Source organism: Chelon labrosus (assembly GCF_963514085.1).
Source record: "Chelon labrosus genome assembly, chromosome: 21".
NCBI lineage: Eukaryota > Metazoa > Chordata > Actinopteri > Mugiliformes > Mugilidae > Chelon > Chelon labrosus.
Window position 1 is genome coordinate 696442 of NC_140354.1, and position 19121 is coordinate 715562.

At 39.3% G+C, this 19121-nt stretch overlaps 3 protein-coding genes across 3 annotated transcripts; 1 reads left to right on the top strand and 2 right to left on the bottom strand.

Annotated features, from left to right (window-relative positions):
• Window positions 1-2982: 2982 nt before the first annotated feature.
• slc25a10a (solute carrier family 25 member 10a) lies at window positions 2983-7360 on the bottom strand (the record flags this gene model as incomplete). The annotated part of the gene is made up of 11 exons (XM_084570391.1): window positions 2983-4095; window positions 4226-4282; window positions 4443-4520; window positions 4626-4718; window positions 5203-5273; window positions 5389-5432; window positions 5535-5576; window positions 6225-6273; window positions 6371-6485; window positions 6575-6694; window positions 7271-7360. 11 exons carry the CDS (start codon window positions 7358-7360, stop codon window positions 3994-3996), a joined length of 861 nt encoding a protein of 286 aa, XP_084426517.1. The 3' UTR covers window positions 2983-3993.
• Window positions 7361-11749: 4389 nt separating this feature from the next.
• Window positions 11750-15296, bottom strand: mrpl12 (mitochondrial ribosomal protein L12). Its single transcript, XM_084569872.1, has 5 exons — window positions 15124-15296; window positions 13913-14105; window positions 13752-13826; window positions 13385-13522; window positions 11750-12608 (listed from the first exon to the last, which is right to left on the bottom strand). The coding sequence occupies exons 1-5, from the start codon at window positions 15180-15182 to the stop codon at window positions 12492-12494; spliced, it is 582 nt and encodes a 193-aa protein (XP_084425998.1). The 5' UTR covers window positions 15183-15296; the 3' UTR covers window positions 11750-12491.
• Window positions 15297-15622: 326 nt separating this feature from the next.
• Window positions 15623-18264, top strand: LOC311506088 (methyltransferase-like 26 B). Its single transcript, XM_084569969.1, has 6 exons — window positions 15623-16215; window positions 17104-17266; window positions 17409-17468; window positions 17581-17648; window positions 17868-17946; window positions 18043-18264. Exons 1-6 carry the CDS (start codon window positions 16016-16018, stop codon window positions 18088-18090), a joined length of 618 nt encoding a protein of 205 aa, XP_084426095.1. The 5' UTR covers window positions 15623-16015; the 3' UTR covers window positions 18091-18264.
• Window positions 18265-19121: the final 857 nt, after the last annotated feature.

The following is a 19121-nucleotide window of genomic DNA, read 5'->3' on the forward strand; positions in this document are numbered from 1 at the left end:
TCATTTGCAGGTGTAGCAGAGAGCAGCAGCTACATGTTTTGATCTCATTTTCAACTGGCCACAGAGTCTGCACTACAGTTTTGTTGACAGACAGAAAGTTAAGTGTTGCTTCACATTTAGAGAAATTATACAAATAGAGAATTTCTGATTAATGCAAACTGTTCAACCAAATATTTTACTTATTGTAAATCTGATTTAAAAATATATACAATAGTTATGCAACATATGCTAGACTAGATGATGTGCAGAAGAACAAGATACAAAAACTTTCATGTTTTTTTTTTTATATTTTCTGTTCTTCAGCTTGGCTCCTTTCAAATGATTCCCTATTATCTTTATACTGTCTGTACGCTTGCATGATGTCCTCCTCCTTGGCTTTAGTTCCTGTTTATGTAAAAATCACTGGCTGGCTAAAAAGGCCTGCAGGATGGAGCAGAGAGGCATGCAGGCTAAGATCCATAGTCAGACCTCAAGAGAAAAGTCTGGCTCCCACTCTCCATCCCACAAACTTTTCCATAATGTGAAACCATCGCTCAGTCTCACTATTCTGTCGTCATTCCAAACCAAGAAGATCAGCACTGTTACCACCCAGTGAGAAACTGTCAACAGATTACCTCAAGAGAAAGGAAGAAATGCATATCAGTGTTGTCAAGTAAAAACACAGGATTTGCAATTTGGGTCATTTTTCTTTTTAAATATGATTTGGAGATTTATGGCCTTTAGTGTTCAGAATTTGAAACACTCTGCAAAAGCACTTTCAGAGCACATTCAACTTTCAGCACAACCTGTCAAAACGGGTCAGGTGTGGTCCAGATGGTGCTATGACAAAGTCCTGTACAAGCTGTCAGAACTCCCACAGACATGGAGATTATAGGAAAAATAACTCCAGCCCCAAAGAACACTTGGTTGATCAAAGAGAGGCTCATAAAGAAAGCTCACGTAACTGGCATCTGGAGGCGGTGATGTGAGTGGATTGCAACGAACTTTGCTAATTTGCTTAACTTTATGGTGCTCAGTTTACAACATGACATCACAATAGTGTTAAAGACACTTGGTTTCAGACACAAGTACACAAAGGCAGGTTTTCTCATTAGGCCTACTTGCTGTGGCCCATGATACTGTCAGTTAAAATGTCAACTATGTAGCCAGTTTGCTAATTAAGCTGTCAACTGTAGAGGTCTGCTCTTCCTAGCTATAGTTGCTAAGTTGTTTGGGTAATCGGTGTTAGACATTAGCAGGTTTACCACCCCGCACGTTACAAGAATCAGACTTTTTAAGCAGGTGGTGGCTAAATAGAATGGAAACCTATCAACTGCCCTTTGGCTCTGATAGAGTCAGGTGGACTTTATATAAGTGAGATTCCCAAGGCCTACTGCATGATGTGTCAAGTACAGGCACAGACAGATGACCCTGCAGCCAATGTTGAACAGGCACAATAATCAACAATACTCAGCCCACTAAGCCATTTGAACTGTGTTTAGTTGTCCTGCCAAACAGTGTATTACTTCATGTAGATCCCTAAGGCAACATATGAATCACTGGGATGTTGTCCCACTGGCTGTGATCACACATTTGAGAATGTGGAAATATAATTAAATTACTCTTTATTGCATTAAACTGTTAACAGTTGCAATTACAGTGGTGCTGAATAAAGGGACTCAGAGGCAAAAGACACTAAGTCACACCCAGCTTGAACATGTTTGTTAGTTTTTGCTCAAATTCTGCAGTGACCCAGAAGGTTTTAAACGTGTAGACAAGGTACTCTCAGCAGGCTGATAAGAAATAAACAGTTACAGGACGATGAGGTCAGGATCAATGTTTATTTCCTTCAAGAGTTGTTTCTAGAGGACAACTTTCTTAGCAGGCCTTTTTTAAACAAACATTAAATACACTGAAGGGCTACTTTAATTTAATTTTAATTTGGTCTGGTCTAGGTGGGTGGATGTCCAAGTAACAAAAACATGAATACCAGGTCCAAAGGTTTCCCAGAAGAACATTATATAGTCACAATGTGTTCAACAATATTTGCAGCTCAGATCAGTGGTTTTATTGCTGATTCAATTCAAATTTATTTACATATATAGCATCAATAACAATACAAATTGTCGATGCTTTACAACATCCAGTCTGAAACCCCGCCTGAAACCCCCAGAGCAAGCCTGAAGGCGACGGTGGCAAGGAAAAACTCCCTTTTAACAGGAAGAAACCTTGAGCAGAACCCAGCTCATATGGAGGGACCCATCTGCCTAAGGCCAGCCAGGTAGAGACAGTGTATATGTAAGGCTGCAGGTTAACTGCTTAAGTCATCCATACTTTACTCAGTGTACATCCTGGTAAAAATCTAATGATTTCTCCTTGTGTTGTGATATGAACCCACAACTTTGGAATAACAATTAACTTCAGTTTAAATTCTCAAATTCGGCTGTCAGGACTGTTCCAAGATATTGAGCCAGTCAGTTCTCAGCATAAAACCAGAGTTTGTGGTCTCTTTCTCCTCTTTTCTCAAAGCAAAAACACAGAGAAAAAGATAGAAGTCCACCTGTGCATGTGCATCATTAACATCATTATCTGTATCCCCAATGGAGGTTTTCAGGGTCAGTGGTCAGTCTGTATACCAGAGATAGAGTGCCTGATAAGGAGGAAACTACAAGCATAAACCTTCGTCTGTGGTTTCACCACAAACTAAATCAGAATATGCAGTAAAAAGATGGAGTCAGAGCCAGACATACAGTTTTTATATAGTGAATTATCTGTCATTATGGACCTATGTCATCATGCTGCTATTTTTGCAAACTCCATGGCAACCACAGATAATAACTGTCATGATCAGATGACTTTTTGCACAGGTTTAACAGGGTTATGCAACCTGTCCATTGACTGAAAGCAACTCGACAGTCTGACAGTTTAGATACAGTTGTGCCCATACATTACTCTTTTGATGATGTCTGCCATTTAACATATTGAACTAAACGAAGAATGATAATCTGTCCTTGTTTTTCATGTTTAAATCCTAGAAACAGCATCAAACCTGGAGCTGTCATGAGTTTAACCTTGAAGAGAACTAGATTTGTTCAAGTACTGTCACGATATAGGCAGTAGGTAAACCCCAAGACATGGAAAAAATATCAGGATGTCTTTTAAAGCTGAACATGATGGATTATTCATCACAGTTAAAGGTAATACTAAGGAAAATAATACTTGGAACGTTAAATAACACAAACCCACAAACCCACATACGGCTGCTGAACCAAGATACATAACTCTTTTCTCAGAATTTCAGACAAAAAAAAAATGTATCTTCTTGGACCAAGTTTAAAAAACTGCAGCCTGTTTTCTTGAGCCATGTTGTGTTCAAGTGCTCCAAACTGGGAGCTTTTCTTCAGTCTAGTTCAGACCATGTTAAATATTCCTGTTTAAAACAGAGGCGACCTGACAGGGTGTCTAATGTGTGCAACTATGACTGTGTAAGTGAAGTAAGTAAAGAGACAAATTATTTACAAGGCATTTTGATAGTTTTTTTTAGTTGAAATTCTGCATCATTGCAAATGTATATTCCGTATAAGCAGAGGCACAGTATTTTTCAATGTAACACTTTTCCCCAGAGGGCAGAGATATTAATAAGTTTAACTGCATGATGAAACACAATTGACATAATTGAATTAACCCCTTTTTCACCTAGAATCCTTAGATCACAGTTATAGAAGGCATCTTTATTCTTCAGTTCATGACAGTTGAAGTGCTACTACAGTGAATATGAAAAATGTAGGTTGTCTATGTTTGTAATGCTGTGAGAGACACAAATAAATTACGGATCACAGTTCATTGTGGAGCATCTGGAGCATATCTGGAGCACTAAGTATTAATGCATGAGTGGGTGCAGAAAATGTATGAAAAGTGAATTTCTTCACTTACATTTGCTCAGAGCATTATAGTGACTGTCCATGATGAAGGACCACTGGTTTTCTGAAGACTAGAGCGTGACCTTCGACACTCTCAGGTGACAGCGACCTTACCAAAATGCTGTTTCAGCTTCTCGAGGACCATATACGTTAAGACTGTCTGAGGGATGAGGCGCACAGCTGCAGGAACAAGACCCTGGACACAAATCATATCATTATTTCAGCCGAGGTTCAAAACACCGCAACATATACAGCAGAAATTTATAAAGAGTCATGTTTTTGACCAAAAGAAGAGGTGTGTTATTAACAGTGAAGGTGACATCCACCTTGTAGAATGCCCTTGGGCCCAGCTTTGCTGTTTCCGTTAGACAGTGAAACACACTCTGCAAGAAGAGAAACACACAAGAGACACAGCAAGCTGTGTAATTCTCCCCACAGCCCTTGAACAAAACATAGGTCAAGGTGATGAGAGAGAAACTCAGTGATTCCTCTATGATGCAACCCTTCAAACATAGCAAAAAGAAAAATCCAAAAAACACTCACCTTATATTCCACCTTTGAGTTCATTAATCTTGTTTTAACAACATCAAGTGGTTGGCACAAGATTATGGCGCAGCCACCCTGTGCAAAAAAGATGAAAATTAAGCTTTTTGCAGAAAACGCTACAATGTTGTTGTTGTTTTTTTGTTGTTGTTTTTCACACAGTGACAGATATGAGTCACTTACTGCAAACACACTGGACAGGAAGTGAGTACAGGTGTTGTCAGCCAGGTAACCAGTTGCCAGAACCAACTGTTTAGACTGGTCATAACAAGACAGCTGCAGAGACAAAACACACACATACTGTACTGCAAAGTAGTACTGTAAAGTGGCACAACAGACAAATACAAATGCTAAAAAATACAGATACAACTTAGCTGGTTAGGACTGAATTATAGCTTTATCTGACTTTCTGACCTTTTTACTTCATTACAGTATAGCTTCAAGCTTAAAGGAAAAGAGCACCCATGGGGATAAGAGGGGAATTCTAGAACTACTATTGACATTTACATAACATGTTATTCCATGTCATATATAGTAAACAAAGATAATTTTAAGTATTCCAGCTAAAATGGATATGGGTTTATTGGGGAGATCATCCACTTCCTGTATTTTTGGTAATTTTGTGCATTTTATGGTGGTGAATTCACAGGGGTCAAATAAGCAGCCAAAAAACACAGTAAATGTACTCAGTCAAACCATTCTCAATTTCACTGCTTCTGTAGCTATTGGCTATTTGACTTTTGGCAGAGTAAGTCTTTACCTGTCCAACAGAGACCAGTGCACCCCTGGCAGAAGCCATTGTAGCACCAGAGAACAGTTTCCTCATCCCCTCTAGAACAAATATATCACCTTTTAGATATCTAATAAACTGACAGATTTGTTCAGTGGAACACGTGATAGGAAGAAACTTCAACTTTAACCCAAAGAAGGCTATTATGAATTTTACCTTCCTTCCAAACACGCAATAGTCCATCAAGCACATGAGCATAGCTGGGTGAAGAAAGAAAGAAAATCTTACAATGTGGCTATTTGTATGAAAAGACTATAATTGTGTGTAATTATCAAACAGGACATATTCCAATTTTCACATACTTTCTTCTGAGCTCTACCGGCAACTTGATGTCATTCTGCATTCTGCATAGATGAGATGAAAGATTTCAGTGCCAGTTAACTGTCAGCATGAGCAACCTTCACAGTGATTATGCAACTCTAAATTCAGGGAAAATTGGCCCATCAAATTGGAATGATAATCAGAAAACTAAATAGCTGCCCTCCACTTTGATTTGTCATACCCAAATTTAGCTAACTGTGAAATTTCACATTGCAGTGGAACTTAACAAATACAAAGTTGTCTTCATAAAATTACAAAACAGAGAAACAATGTTTTTTTTAGCAGCTTTTGTTGATTATTTACCCTAATGCTTATAAAACAACAACAGAAAATCCGGCCTTTCCACAGCAAATACAGTGGTAGCAATAAAAGAGAAACGGCAGGATGTGACTCACACCTCATGAACAACTAAAACACACTAAATTCTACATTAGCAATATGAATAGTTATTATGGTATATGAACATTTTTAAAAGCACACAAACAAATATTTGTTGCCCATAAAGTTGGAATAAAATCTATTGTTACCTCTTCTCACAAAATGAATGTGACAATGTGATTTATTCTTGATAAAGTGCATATCTTCTCAGAGCTTTAGTGATCAATCTCAGTGATCAAAAGAAGAACGTGTCTGAAAACAAAATTATAAATAAGTCTATCTGCTGAACTCACCGCACATTCACCAGGTCAGCTGGGGTCCCAATGAAACCACCTGTAAACCCTGTTGGAAAAAAAAAAAAAAAAAACACATTACATAATAATAATAAAAAAATAGGACCAAAATAAAAAAGACTTTCAAATTGTATAGCACAACAAACCTCCAAAGGCACCCAGTAGGATTTTTTGGTAGAAGGGCAAGAGACCTTTGTTTTTTCCATTTATCTCGTCTCTGACGGTTTCATAAATGGCAAAACGGGCCAAAGAATATGTCATCTGAGGTAAAGGAAAAACATAGTGATTGTATCAGAGAGGGGCAGCATGTACAGTGAGTAACTTTTTTTATTGTATGTGTCGTTTTGCACCTGCCGGCAGAGAGAAGCACTCAGGCCATTGTAGAGAGCCAGGTAACCTTCTCTCCTGACCACATTAGCAATCATCCCGATCATTCCCGCCCTCACTTCCTGCTGCGTTTGTAAGTGCACCTGGAAATGACCAGTAAAGAGTCACCCGCTACCTGCACATCTGCAGAGTGTCAGGAAAGTCTGTTTTTGCCTTGAATCAAGGAAATTGCAATCCAATGTGAGTCTAAATTAAGGGGAGATTCAGAGTGTTAATGCCTACTCTAAATATCACTGCAAGCATTCAGTCTGTTTACCGAATTAAAGAAAATCAATTCAGTAGCTCAACAGTAGCTGCAGGAAATTACTGAACCAATGAACTGTGCTGAAGATGTTTCTATCATTTTATGCCCTTTAAAGCAGCCAAACAAGCCATAATCAAGGTAATGTAAGCATGCCATTGCCTATTGACTGGGAAACATATTGAAATGCTGGTAAACTGGGTATAATCATTGGCACAGCAAGCTTTTACAAACTTTACTATCATCATAAAAAGAAAATAATAAACACTGAAACATTTTCCACACTGCAATCCCAGTGCATGTGCAAAAAAGCACAGCAGACAGATCAACGAGGCCCACCAGAGATCAGTCATTTGTTAATGAAAAGAGTTTTACAGTAGTAACTGATTAAAAATCATTTCTGCGCTTTATCTTTTACCTTAATCAAATCTAGGGGGTGTGTAAAGCAGGCGGCCACGGTAGAGGAGAGTCCACCAAAATACCAACGAGAAACAAGATTTTCCTGCATGCTGTCGGCAAAACTAGCTCATAGAGAAAAAGGCAAAGCGCTGGCTCCTCAAAGGTTGCTGGGACGACTTCTGATGGCTTTCTTTTTATCCTTTTCTCTCACAGCTGCTGGTGATGGGTGGCTGCAAGTGATATTAAAAGAAATCATTTTTGGTTCTTATTAAGAGCTGGACAGCTTGGAAAACCATGTGGCTGAGCTTGTCCTAACAAGTAAATACAGAGCCTTACTCCATGCTTCTGTGCCAAGGAAGGGGTGCAGCTGGTTTGTGGGAGGATGTGTACGTGACTAATATAAAAATAGTAAGACAGCTTGACCCCAGCCAGTTTTGTGACTGTAGTATACCAGCATCTCATTAATTTAGAAGTAAAGGTCAAATAGTTCAACCAAATAATTATAAAGGATAGACTGCTGTCTTTCAGACTCAGGGTCACACACAGGGTCACAAGGTCAACATTCTTAACATGATGTTAAAAATGTACTGCTGGTGAAGGCTCGTATTAATAAAGTTTCTAAAGCAAAACAATCTTTCTTGGTTGTTAAGCCTGACATGATTTTAAATGAGTAGTGCAGCAGTGGTATGAATGGGCAGCCTGGCACTGCAGTGTGTGTGCTGACACAGAAGCAGAATGAGAAGGAGGGGTCTCATGGCTGACGACAGAAACAGTAACCAGATACCCTTCTCACAGCAAAGGCAGGACATGAGCAAACAGTTTTTTTTTTTTATCTAAAGCAGTTTGATACAACAGCCCTTGTAATAAATCCTCCCTCCATGAAGGTTATGAGTTTTTGTTGGGCCCACTTCCTAGAGGTGTTGAATTTATGTTCATTTTGCAGGATGTGGTTTGTTGAGTGAATTTAATTACACAGAGAGAAGTGTTTCTGACATTTGACCTATCCTCTCTGAATTTAATGGGGTTGACAAAATAACAGAAACACTTGACAATATAACAATTCAACATCATCATAAATCAAAGACTACAAAATTCATAAAGATGAATCAACATAGGTCCACCTTCATTATTTGTTGCTGTTGTTATTATTATTATTTATTTTTCTGGATTTACCTTAACTGACCTCTGAGTGCAGAAAACTCCACTAAGTTTCCTTTCTGTAGGGAAACTGGATGATGAGTATTTTTGGGATACGTGCTCTCCTTGTAGATTTATAGTCAGCTGCGTTCCTTGGCTCTTACTTGTGATTCATCTTTACACATTATCCATTATCAGTCTTCATTCGCCCTCATCTTTGTTTCTGCCCTATGTTTGTTCTTGCAAAGTTACCCAGCTGTCACAATATACTGCTGTCACAGCGTGTAAAGCCATGGTATTCATTTTAGACTCAAATATCCCATCTAGCTGCTTTAGTATTGTGGCATTCTGCCTGTCTCCCCCTTTCTGTCAGAGCATACTGAAAAATTTAAGAAGAATAAACTAGGGCTGCCAAATTTTACTTAACACATATTCTGTTCAATTTTTAACGTGCAATTAACACTCGCCTGTTTATATGAGCTTATATTCAGACCAAATTGTACTGGAAGTGATCAAAGCAGCAGTAACTCTGTGGAAAGCAAGCGGACTCTGAAGTGCAGCTGTAGTAAATAATTTTAACCTGCAGGGGGAGTACGGCCTGTAGCGTCAAAACTGCCAATAAATAAATAAATAAATGAATAAATAAAAGAAGCAGAAGAAGAAAGAAAGCAGAACAAAAAGATCAGAAATGAATAAAGAAAAGGGTCTTTTGAATGGCGGCTTCATATCCCTGCTAGATGCTAATCTCGACGATCGGTTTGTATTTACTGCGCCATGTGTACCGAGTTGTGAACTGAGCAGGGAGTCTTCTGAGAAGCTGAGAGGTTTTTAAGTGAAATACTAACTTATAAAATATCCCTTCAACATACAGTTAAAACATTTAAAATGTTTATTTTGGGTCAACTATGAGAATCATGCGATTAATCACGATTAACTATTTTAACCATTTTACAGCCCTTTAATTTAATAAACACTCGTTAAAGGGTCAATCAGTGTTTTTCTAGCCCAAATATCCGCTATAAAAATGGCTTATATAATTTCATGTGATCACATTTCCCTATTCAGAAGTGTCAGCTTTAATGCACCGCCTTTACTTTACTCTTCTGATTGTTAATGTCCACACTCCACCTGGTGTTCAAGTTTATAAAGCACATCCCACATCAGTTCAAGTCCTCATTTATGTTTGTTATGGTTTCTTTTTTTCCATTATTTTTAACTTGCAATTTTCATTTTAGAATCATGTCAGCTTTTTATTTATGTTCTTGGAACTTTTCTTTGCATTTTTGCGCTACTTTGTCTTGATCTTTGGATTTGTGCATTTATTTTCAAATAAGCACTTTTTAATGTAAATTTACTTTTTAAGTGAACAGTCCTTATGTTATCCAAAGTCCGAATCTGTCACCATTTATCCTCAGTGCCCCATCACTTTGAATGCCGACTTCTTTCATGTCGTTTTTTTTGCAAACCTCTTTGCACATGTGCTACTGATGAAAACTTAATGTAACCTATATAGTTTATGACCAAGCATTTTATCTTAATACACTATATTACCAAAAGTATTCGCTCACCCATTCAAATGATCAGAATCAGGTGTTCTAATCACTTGGCCTGGCCCCAGGTGTATGAATTCAAGCACTCAGGCATGCAGACTGTGAAACAAGACATTTGTGAAAGAATGGGCCGCTCTCAGGAGCTCAGTGAATTCCAGCGTGGAACTGTCATAGGATGCCACTTGTGCAACAAATCCAGTCGTGAAATTTCCTCGCTCCTAAATATTCCACAGTCAACTGTCAGCTCTATTATAACAAAATGGAAGCGTTTGGGAAAAACAGCAACTCAGCCACGAAGTGGTAGGCCACGTAAAGTGACGGAGAGGGGTCAGCGGATGCTGAAGCGCATAGTGCAAAGAGGTCGCCGACTTTCTGCACAGTCAATTGCTACAGAGCTACAAACTTCATGTGACCTTCAGATTAGCCCAAGTACAGTACGCAGAGAGCTTCATGGAATGGGTTTCCATGGCCGAGCAGCTGCAGCCAAGCCACACATCACCAAGTGCAATGCAAGGCGTCGGATGCAATGGTGTAAAGCATGCCGCCACTGGCCTCTAGAGCAGTGGAGACGCGTTCTCTGGAGTGATGAATCACGCTTTACCATCTGGCAATCTGATGGACGAGTCTGGGTTTGGAGGTTGCCAGGAGAACGGTACATTTCAGATTGCATTGTGCCAACTGTGAAATTTGGTGGAGGAGGAATTATGGTATGGGGTTGTTTTTCAGGAGCTGGGCTTGGCCCCTTAGTTCCAGTGAAAGGAACATTGAATGCTTCAGGATACCAAAACATTTTGGACAATTCCATGCTCCCAACCTTGTGGGAACAGTTTGGAGCGGGCCCCTTCCTCTTCCAACATGACTGTGCACCAGTGCACAAAGCAAGGTCCATAAAGACGTGGATGACAGAGTCTGGTGTGGATGAACTTGACTGGCCTGCACAGAGTCCTGACCTGAACCCGATAGAACACCTTTGGGATGAATTAGAGCGGAGACTGAGAGCCAGGCCTTCTCGACCAACATCAGTGTGTGACCTCACCAATGCGCTTTTGGAAGAATGGTCAAAAATTCCTATAAACACTCTCCTCAACCTTGTGGACAGTCTTCCCAGAAGAGTTGAAGCTGTAATAGCTGCAAAAGGTGGACCGACATCATATTGAATTCTATGAGTTAGGAATGGGATGGCACTTCAGTTCATAGAATGAGTAAAGGCAGGTGAGCGAATACTTTTGGTAATATAGTGTATCTGAACCACATTTTTGTTCAAAATACAACCGATCATAAATGTGTAAAATGTCCAACAGGAAAGTGAATCTGTCTGAACATTCCTACAGTCAAGGAAATATCAGAAAAATAATTCCGCATTGGGTATATCCTTCATAGACAACATTTTGATATCAGAGGTGTAAAAAATAAATGACAGCCGATTACTGAATCATTTCCGTTTCTGTACATGCTGCTTTACTGTCAAAGCTCATGGTAACACTTAATCAGAAAGGAACCATTAATAATAACACCTGTAGTTAAAGATCTTCCCACAGGCGTACCCTCCAACCTGTTGGCATGGATTTAAGAGTACTTCTAAATGATGCAAGTATTTTTCAGAGAATGGTCTAAACATGCTTTAGAGTTCAATATGCAACATTCATCGTGTTCTCAGAAATATTAATTAATTGAATTTGCATTGGAGTTTACTGTGTATTATTAAAGCCGTTGATTTTACATTAAATTTTGAAATTGCTTTTCTCTTTTCTAAAACAGTAACTTATTTCCGTAACTTATTAATAAACAATTACAACAACACATTTGTATGTTTATTGTGGTTCATTCAACCACCGTCTTCCAGAGTCACTATGACCTCTAGTGGTCAGCAGTACTAAAGCAAAATATCATCTACTGGGATATAATAACCACTTCTTCCTTTAACAGTTACAGTAATGAGTTTGTCAGTCTAAGTACTGCATGATATCTTCAAATCAACACAGTGCATACACACACTGAATATTTCTAGCACATTCTTATTAGGAACAATAAAAACACATCGGGGAAAATGTGGATATTTCAATTTTAATCACATTATTAACAACTTAATAAGGACTCAGCCCTGCCATCATCTGAACTAGATACAGTATCTGGTGTTCTCAACATAGATCATCTGTATCAGCTTGGTAATCATGTTCCTACAGCACAAGCCTTCCTTCAGTGAAAAGTTTAACATACACACTGAATTACCAACTGTACCTGGCACCCAGGCCAGTGCTTCTGTAGCTTGTTTGCTACGCAAGTATCAGACATACATATAAACAGAAAGATGGACAAGCAAACAGCGGGGCGGCCATTTGTACAGGCTGTGGGCCTGGAAAGTTCAGTCTGAGATGTACCGCCTCACCTGATGCCGATAGGAGACAGTAATAATGTCAGAAGGCATTTCTTTTGTTTTCTCTTGTCCTGGGCCCTCCTCCTTGTCATGTAAAAAAAAAAGAAATAATATAAAGAAGGACGAAGTGCAAGAGCAGCAAAATGGAGGAGAACAGGTGGGGGCATGTGGGTATGCATTTATTCCAACACCACGGTGCCACCTGCTGCCTCCAGAGCTGCTTTAAGTTTCTCTGCCTCTTCTTTGGATACATTGGCCCGTATTTCCTGTGGAAGAGACTCCACTAGTTTCTTCGCCTGGTTTAAGGAAGACAGGGAAAAAAAACAAAACAAGCTTTAATGAGGCTACCAGATCTGTGCAATCAGCAGGTATACTGTCAGCAACACTGGTCAAAGCAAATCATGAAATTGCATTAAAGGGAACAAGAACAACTTTAGTGAGTCCACTCAAGTTCAGATAGTTAGTTATTTGACGCTACAGAAACAGAATATGACCTCATGACGACCAGTTTTCATGCAAACCCTTCTGTAAAGCAGTCCCGTAGGAAAAAATAAATAAGCACAGTGTATAATCCAACGTTTCTTTGTAACTGGTGGAAGTGGAGCGCAGTATTAATTAAACGGAAATGTGAGTGAGTCTGGCGGAAGTGTGGGCAGGTCATCAATAACGTGACTCCATGTGGCTCCAATCTTGGACGGTACTGTGCAGACTGTGGTTCCATAATCAGAAGATGGCACTGCCTGTATCCACAAAACTACCGTAATTTTGGCAAATGCTAGGAAGTGTGGATGTATTGTCCATATTTATATACAGTCTATGGCATTAACAAATATGTAATCTTTATAAAACACTTTATATCCCGCATTGTTTACAACTATGTTTGCCATCTTGCAGCACTGTACTGGTGCATTTCTGCATTTCTTGACACGGGACAAACACCAACTGATCAGACAACATTAGATGAACAGCATGCACCCTGTGATAGGACCTACACTGTCATAAAGACGTTGCCAGTGATCAAAAGCTCAACACAGTACCTTTAATTAAATGGCTCTCTAATGATGACACTTACCTGCACTAGATTCAAGCCTTGGATGCAGTTCTTGACTTCTTTTATAACTTTGACTTTTTCAGCTGCCTTTACTTCTGTCAATTTTACTGTGAAATGAGTCTTCTCCTTCTTAACTGGTGCCTCCTCCTCCTCTGCAGCCTGGTTTCAAAAGGAACAGATAAAAACTAATTTAACAGAGCACACAGATCCATGTTTGCTGCAATAACAACTTGCCGCTACTCATGAAATAGGCCTTAATTCAACCTTGATATTAATAAAATAAGACAATTGTACAAGCTGCAGTTGATCAAATATGCGTTGTAGAAGACCTAACATGGAGATGCACTGTCCTCAAGATGTCCTTTGAAAAGTGAATAATAATTTGTACCTGAGCTGCAGGTACAGCTGATGCAGCCATTGCCCCCATCGGCATCATTCCAACATCCTGAATGTTCAGAGTTTTCTGTGATCGACAAAAAATAAGATTATCGCTCAGCATAACAACCCAGATTTAAGTATTCTGTGGTACAGACCGACTTTTCCACAAACCTTGAGGAGCTCATTGAGGTCCGACACCTCTAACAAGGTGAGGCTGGCTATGTCATTGACAAGCTGCTGGATTTTGGGGGAGTACTGTTTAGGTGCTCCGTCTAGTGGGGGGGTTGCAATGGCATCTGAATGGGTGGCTGGACTGGTTTTCAGAAGTCTGAGAGCACACAAGGACGGTGTCTGCAGCGGTTGCCTGGAAAATGAAAATGGATTAGATAAATGACTTTTGCCTGGTTATCAGCAGAAAACATGACACAATACACCAGAAGACATTCATTAGTTCATTCGAGTGTCTAATATTTTTGATCAGAGTTGACTTTGTCTAGTAATCTTCAAAACAGTTCTCACAAGTCAGGTAAGATATCTACAGTGCAAATCTGGTGCTTCACATTTGGTGATTTTGGATTTTTGGTGATTTAATCCTAGTCTAGCATCAGTACACCAAACAATCGATCAGTTAATCAAGGCCGTTAGTATCATATTGAGTGCCATATTCGTTGAAGTCGCCCATTAAGGTACTATAACAACAACGTCTGGAAAAATTAAACCTTAACCAAGTGTGTACGTTGTCTTAAACTGCTAGCCATCTACAGCAGTGACCCCTCCAGCTTAGCATTAGCTATACACCAGGATGGGAGACACTGCTCTGGGCTTAAAAGTCTCTATAAGAAAGCAAGCATTACTGCCACATCTGAGGGGTTCAGCAGTAGGTCTCTCCCCGAAACACTTGCTCACTGTGCACCTGCGCAGAAACATGCAGCTAATAGTCATTTAGTAAAAACACCCATTTTCATTTCCTTTAAAGTGACCTTTGCCGTCAGACGAAAAGTTGCTTAATGAATGAAAGCGCAGAACTGCTGCAGCATTAGTATTTGACAACCAACCCAAATGCGAGGCCAACTTGATTAAGTCAGACTGCAACGATTTCTGGGTCATGATGTTGAAGCTTTTGAGGGTATATTCACCACCGGCTAAACCGGTCAAGCTAGCGTTAGCTAACTCATAGACCACACAGCCGTAAAACGAGAAACTCATTTCTAACTGCAAATAAACCACATCCTCTGTGTTTTCATGGGCTAAAGACACAACATGCTCTCTGCAATAGGAATAACCGACAGCAGTCGCGAGCTGTCTGCCCTTGGGGAGCCAGTCTTCCAGACGCAGATGTACAGTGACCGGTGTTACATGACTAACTGTTGCCCGTTACGTACCGGGGTGTGCTGGCTGCAGCCCGCAGCGCGGTCCGGAGGCAGTGCCTGGTGCAGTACATGCTAACGTTAACTGGAGCCGTTTATCCCGGGGTCCCTCTAAAAAAACAAGCCAGGTTTGTCACAGCCAAGTCTCCTTCCAGTACCCCTGCCTCAAAAGCACATGGCGTCCTCTCTACTTCTGACCTACCCACAAACCATTGCGTGAAACGTTAGAAAACCAACGGGGAGCCACGAAGGACAAAAATGAACGAATGGTTACGTAGCTGCACCGAACGAAAGAAAAATGTGAATCCAAGAAACTCAGTATTAGTGTTGTTGACACATTTATTTTTTGAGATTTTATGGGTTTTGTAGATGAGAAAGAAAGTTATAATAGGACTTTTATTTGTATAATTATTATTTATTTTGCAAATTAAAATCAGTCATATTTCCATGCAAACGATCAAATGTCTTTAAGAAACAAGATATTTGCCCACAAAATAAATAATAGAAACTCAGTAACTCTTCATAGTTGCTTCTAGCATTGTTACATTACTGAATAACATGCAATATAATCCCACACATGTGATCATGATTGCCATTCCTGTGATTAGAGGCAGACACACATTTATTGTGAGAATTGATTTCTCTGCTTGTGTGTGTCCTGTCCATACTGTACTGAAACTGGGCACTGGGGAGGAGCACAGAGGGAATCCTCTTAACCAGGTAATCTGTGCACCCATCTGCTACAGTCATCCACCACACCTATTCTCTACCAACATGCCATTTTGTCCACCAGTCATCACGAGCGAAGGTAAGAAGAATCGGCTTGGAGACAAAATCAGTGCATACTCATAGGTTAGTGATTCTAAATGATAGGGTGACATGGCCTTACTTATCTTTCTCCCAGGCCATGCTGCTGTCTCCTCAGGCAGAGAGGAACTGGGAGGATCTTTGCTCAGCCCTTGAAGATGTTTTGGAGGAGCAGTCACACAGGCAGCTGTTTGCCTTAGAGCTGGGCTCTGGAACTGGGCAGCATGTCATACGGTTTGCACAAAAGATGCCCTTCGTCACCTGGCAGCCATCAGACATCAAGGAGGAGTCTAGGGAAAGGTTTGTGTCTTAGAAATGGTTGCCTATAGGAATGCCTCCTACTCAGGGTTGGGTCAGATTACTTTGAAATGTAATCCATTACTGACTACAAATTACATGGCAATTTTTGTAATCAGTAACGTAATCAGTTGGATTACCAAAAACATGTAACGTAATCTGATTACTTTTAGATTACTTCAATAAATATGCACCTTAGGTAAAAGACACCGTCACAGAGTTGATCAATGAATTCTCTTTTTATTTTTCTCTTTATTATTTCATTACATCTAAGAAAACTTTTTGCTCTCAGTAAAGCATTCCTTTGTGAATGAACTAAAAACTGTATTAACTAAAAACTTTATATTTATTACTAAGGAATTTCTTTACTCTGAACATATCCGTTTTTCAGACCATATCCTCATATCAACCTGTTTAACTCTTTTCTCACATCATATTGAATGTTTACAACTAAAAACATTCCTAAAACATTTTTTCTATCTTTTCTCATATTTCACTATATCTAGTGGACAAACGAATGAACTACTTGTCAAATTAATAGTTAGGCTGTCATAAACAAGTTGCATTGTTTGCATGATAAAATGTAATCAGGTAATCCCCAACAATGTAACTGTAATCTGATTACACAATTTTTGTATTATAATCTGGTCTGATTATAGTTACTTGATTTTTGTAATCTGATTACGTAATCCAGATTACATGTAATCCATTACTACCCAACCCTGCTCCTACTATGTGCATCAGACACACACAGTGAACCAATGTAGTCATCTGTGTGACAGGAAGTGTTTATTATTAATTTTCCAGCTAATATATTGATGCAAGGATAACATTTAGGCTACTGATTTATTAGAATCCCTGTGAGATTATGACTATACTCCTTGTTTACAGTATCAAGGCATATATTGCTGCAACTCATGCAAAGACCGTGCTGCCACCTGTCCACCTGGACGCTAACGAACCATGGGAGAAATGGGCAGGTCTTTCTCGCAGCTCTTGTGATGTTATTGTTGCCATTAATTTACTACAATACAGCTCCTTCAAAACAGCACAGGTAGGCTAGGTAATCTGAAAAAAGAACCTCACTGAGCATATTGAATTAATTTACCTGAGTAACTGAGACACTGATTTATTTATAAGTGGCCATGTAGCACAGATTTTCTACATGCATTTTTTGTTGTGTATGATTTCCCAAGGGGGTTTTCAGTGGAGCAGGTCAGATCCTCAAGCAAAATGGCCTTTTGATAACATATGGGGTAAGTACTGATGGTAATTTCCGGTTTATTTTGTACTCAATCATGGCACAATCTAAGTGTCAATAACAAAAAATGTTACGCTTTTTACAATCTATTTATTTATTTTTCTCAGGTTTATGCTGTTAATGGAATTATTACACCGAGTTGCAATGAAGTCCTGGATGCAGAGCTCCGAAAAATGTGAGTGGAGATCAACTGTTTCTATATATTACCCATAACATAAATTTATTGCACTGTTCTATTGTTTCAAATATTTGCCATGCAATGATATACTGAATAATTATAAAGGATTCTTACAACATCAGCAAACCTAATTGCTACATGGCAACATGTCTTTTCTGGTTCAGCTGGGGAGGAGGGATGTATATAAACTGTGTAATGTTCCATTCTGTTTCACAGGAATCCAGAGTGGGGTCTTCCAGACATTGATGTGCTCAGACAGCTGGCCTATGGAAATGGGATACGCATGGAGCGTATAGTGAGTAGCATGCTGTGGATTAACATACAGACAATAACCTACCACCAACCACACTGTTTTTTGTTTTTTTTTTTACCTGTAATGTTTCATTTTCAGATTGAGATGGAGGAATACTACAAATGCCTAATCTTCAGGAAACTTTAAAGAAGCTAAACTACACTGCAAAGATTAACTGTTTTTTGTATAAGTTACTTGTAATCTTCAATGTTTTTGCTGATGTAGTTGACCCCTATTTACTGGGCTGTGGACCAGCTCTAGACTGCAAAGCTATATGACTGATAAAAAACAACAAATAAATAATAATAATGATGAAAAACTTTGAATAATGAGGTTATTTCTGCAGAAGTTACAGTGCATCCAGAAAGTAATCACAGCGCTCAACTTTTTTCCACATTTTGTTTTGTTACAGCCTTATTTCCAAAATGGATCAAACTGTACCTTTCCCCAGATTTGTGCCTCAAGACAATTCTGTCTAGGAGGTCCAGGAAAACCAGTCCCACCCCCTTTATGGCACTACAACAGCCCTGGGCAGCAGCTTCAGCAGCTTCAGCAGCTGACTGTTTCACTAGTACTGTATAAAGGAGCCTTACTGCAGATTCCTTCCTGCTGCGAGGCTGTAAAACCAAGCCTGCTCTTAGTAAACCACATTTGTACTACTATAGCTACTATTGTATTTAATTTGCTATTTTTGTATTAATTTAAGGATACATTTTCATTTTCTTGTGTGCAATGTGCTTAAACTATATCCTGCTGCTGCAGTCAATTTCGCCAAAGTGGGATAAATGAAAGGATTATTTTAGCTCATCTTAAAAGGTATCTCTACAAAGTTTCCGTAACGATTGCAAATAAATGCTAAATTGTGGAATATCTAGATATAAGCAAAATGCTTTGGCTGTCACTGTCAACCTGTTGATGGAACTGTCTAGTTGCAGGAAACCCTACTCAAGGCTCCCACTGATTCAGTAAAATTGGGGAGTTGTTTTTATGTGCACGCAAGGAAAAATATAGTGTGGTTAAAATCTTAACGTTACAGGCAGCAAAAATATAAAGTGGTCTGCGTGACCACTGGTGTAATATTGTGGCCTAAAAGATCCTTTACGCCACTCTGATTTATAAAAAAAATCTGTAGTAGTGTGACAACACTTTTCCAACCCTTATGTACTGTAGCTTATGAA

Excerpts from the sequence above, each read along its gene's own strand:
- LOC311506088 (XM_084569969.1), top strand. The coding sequence starts at position 16,016 with ATGCTGCTGTCTCCTCAGGCAGAGAGGAACTGGGAGGATCTTTGCTCA. Across the intron at positions 17,469-17,580 it reads GCCTTTTGATAACATATGGG|GTTTATGCTGTTAATGGAAT; the intron begins GTAAGTACTGAT and ends TATTTTTCTCAG. Across the intron at positions 17,947-18,042 it reads GGATACGCATGGAGCGTATA|ATTGAGATGGAGGAATACTA; the intron begins GTGAGTAGCATG and ends TTTCATTTTCAG.
- mrpl12 (XM_084569872.1), bottom strand. The coding sequence starts at position 15,182 with ATGTACTGCACCAGGCACTGCCTCCGGACCGCGCTGCGGGCTGCAGCC. Across the intron at positions 13,827-13,912 it reads ACCTCAATGAGCTCCTCAAG|AAAACTCTGAACATTCAGGA; the intron begins GTTTGTGGAAAA and ends TGTCGATCACAG. Across the intron at positions 13,523-13,751 it reads CAGCTGTACCTGCAGCTCAG|GCTGCAGAGGAGGAGGAGGC; the intron begins GTACAAATTATT and ends TTTTGAAACCAG.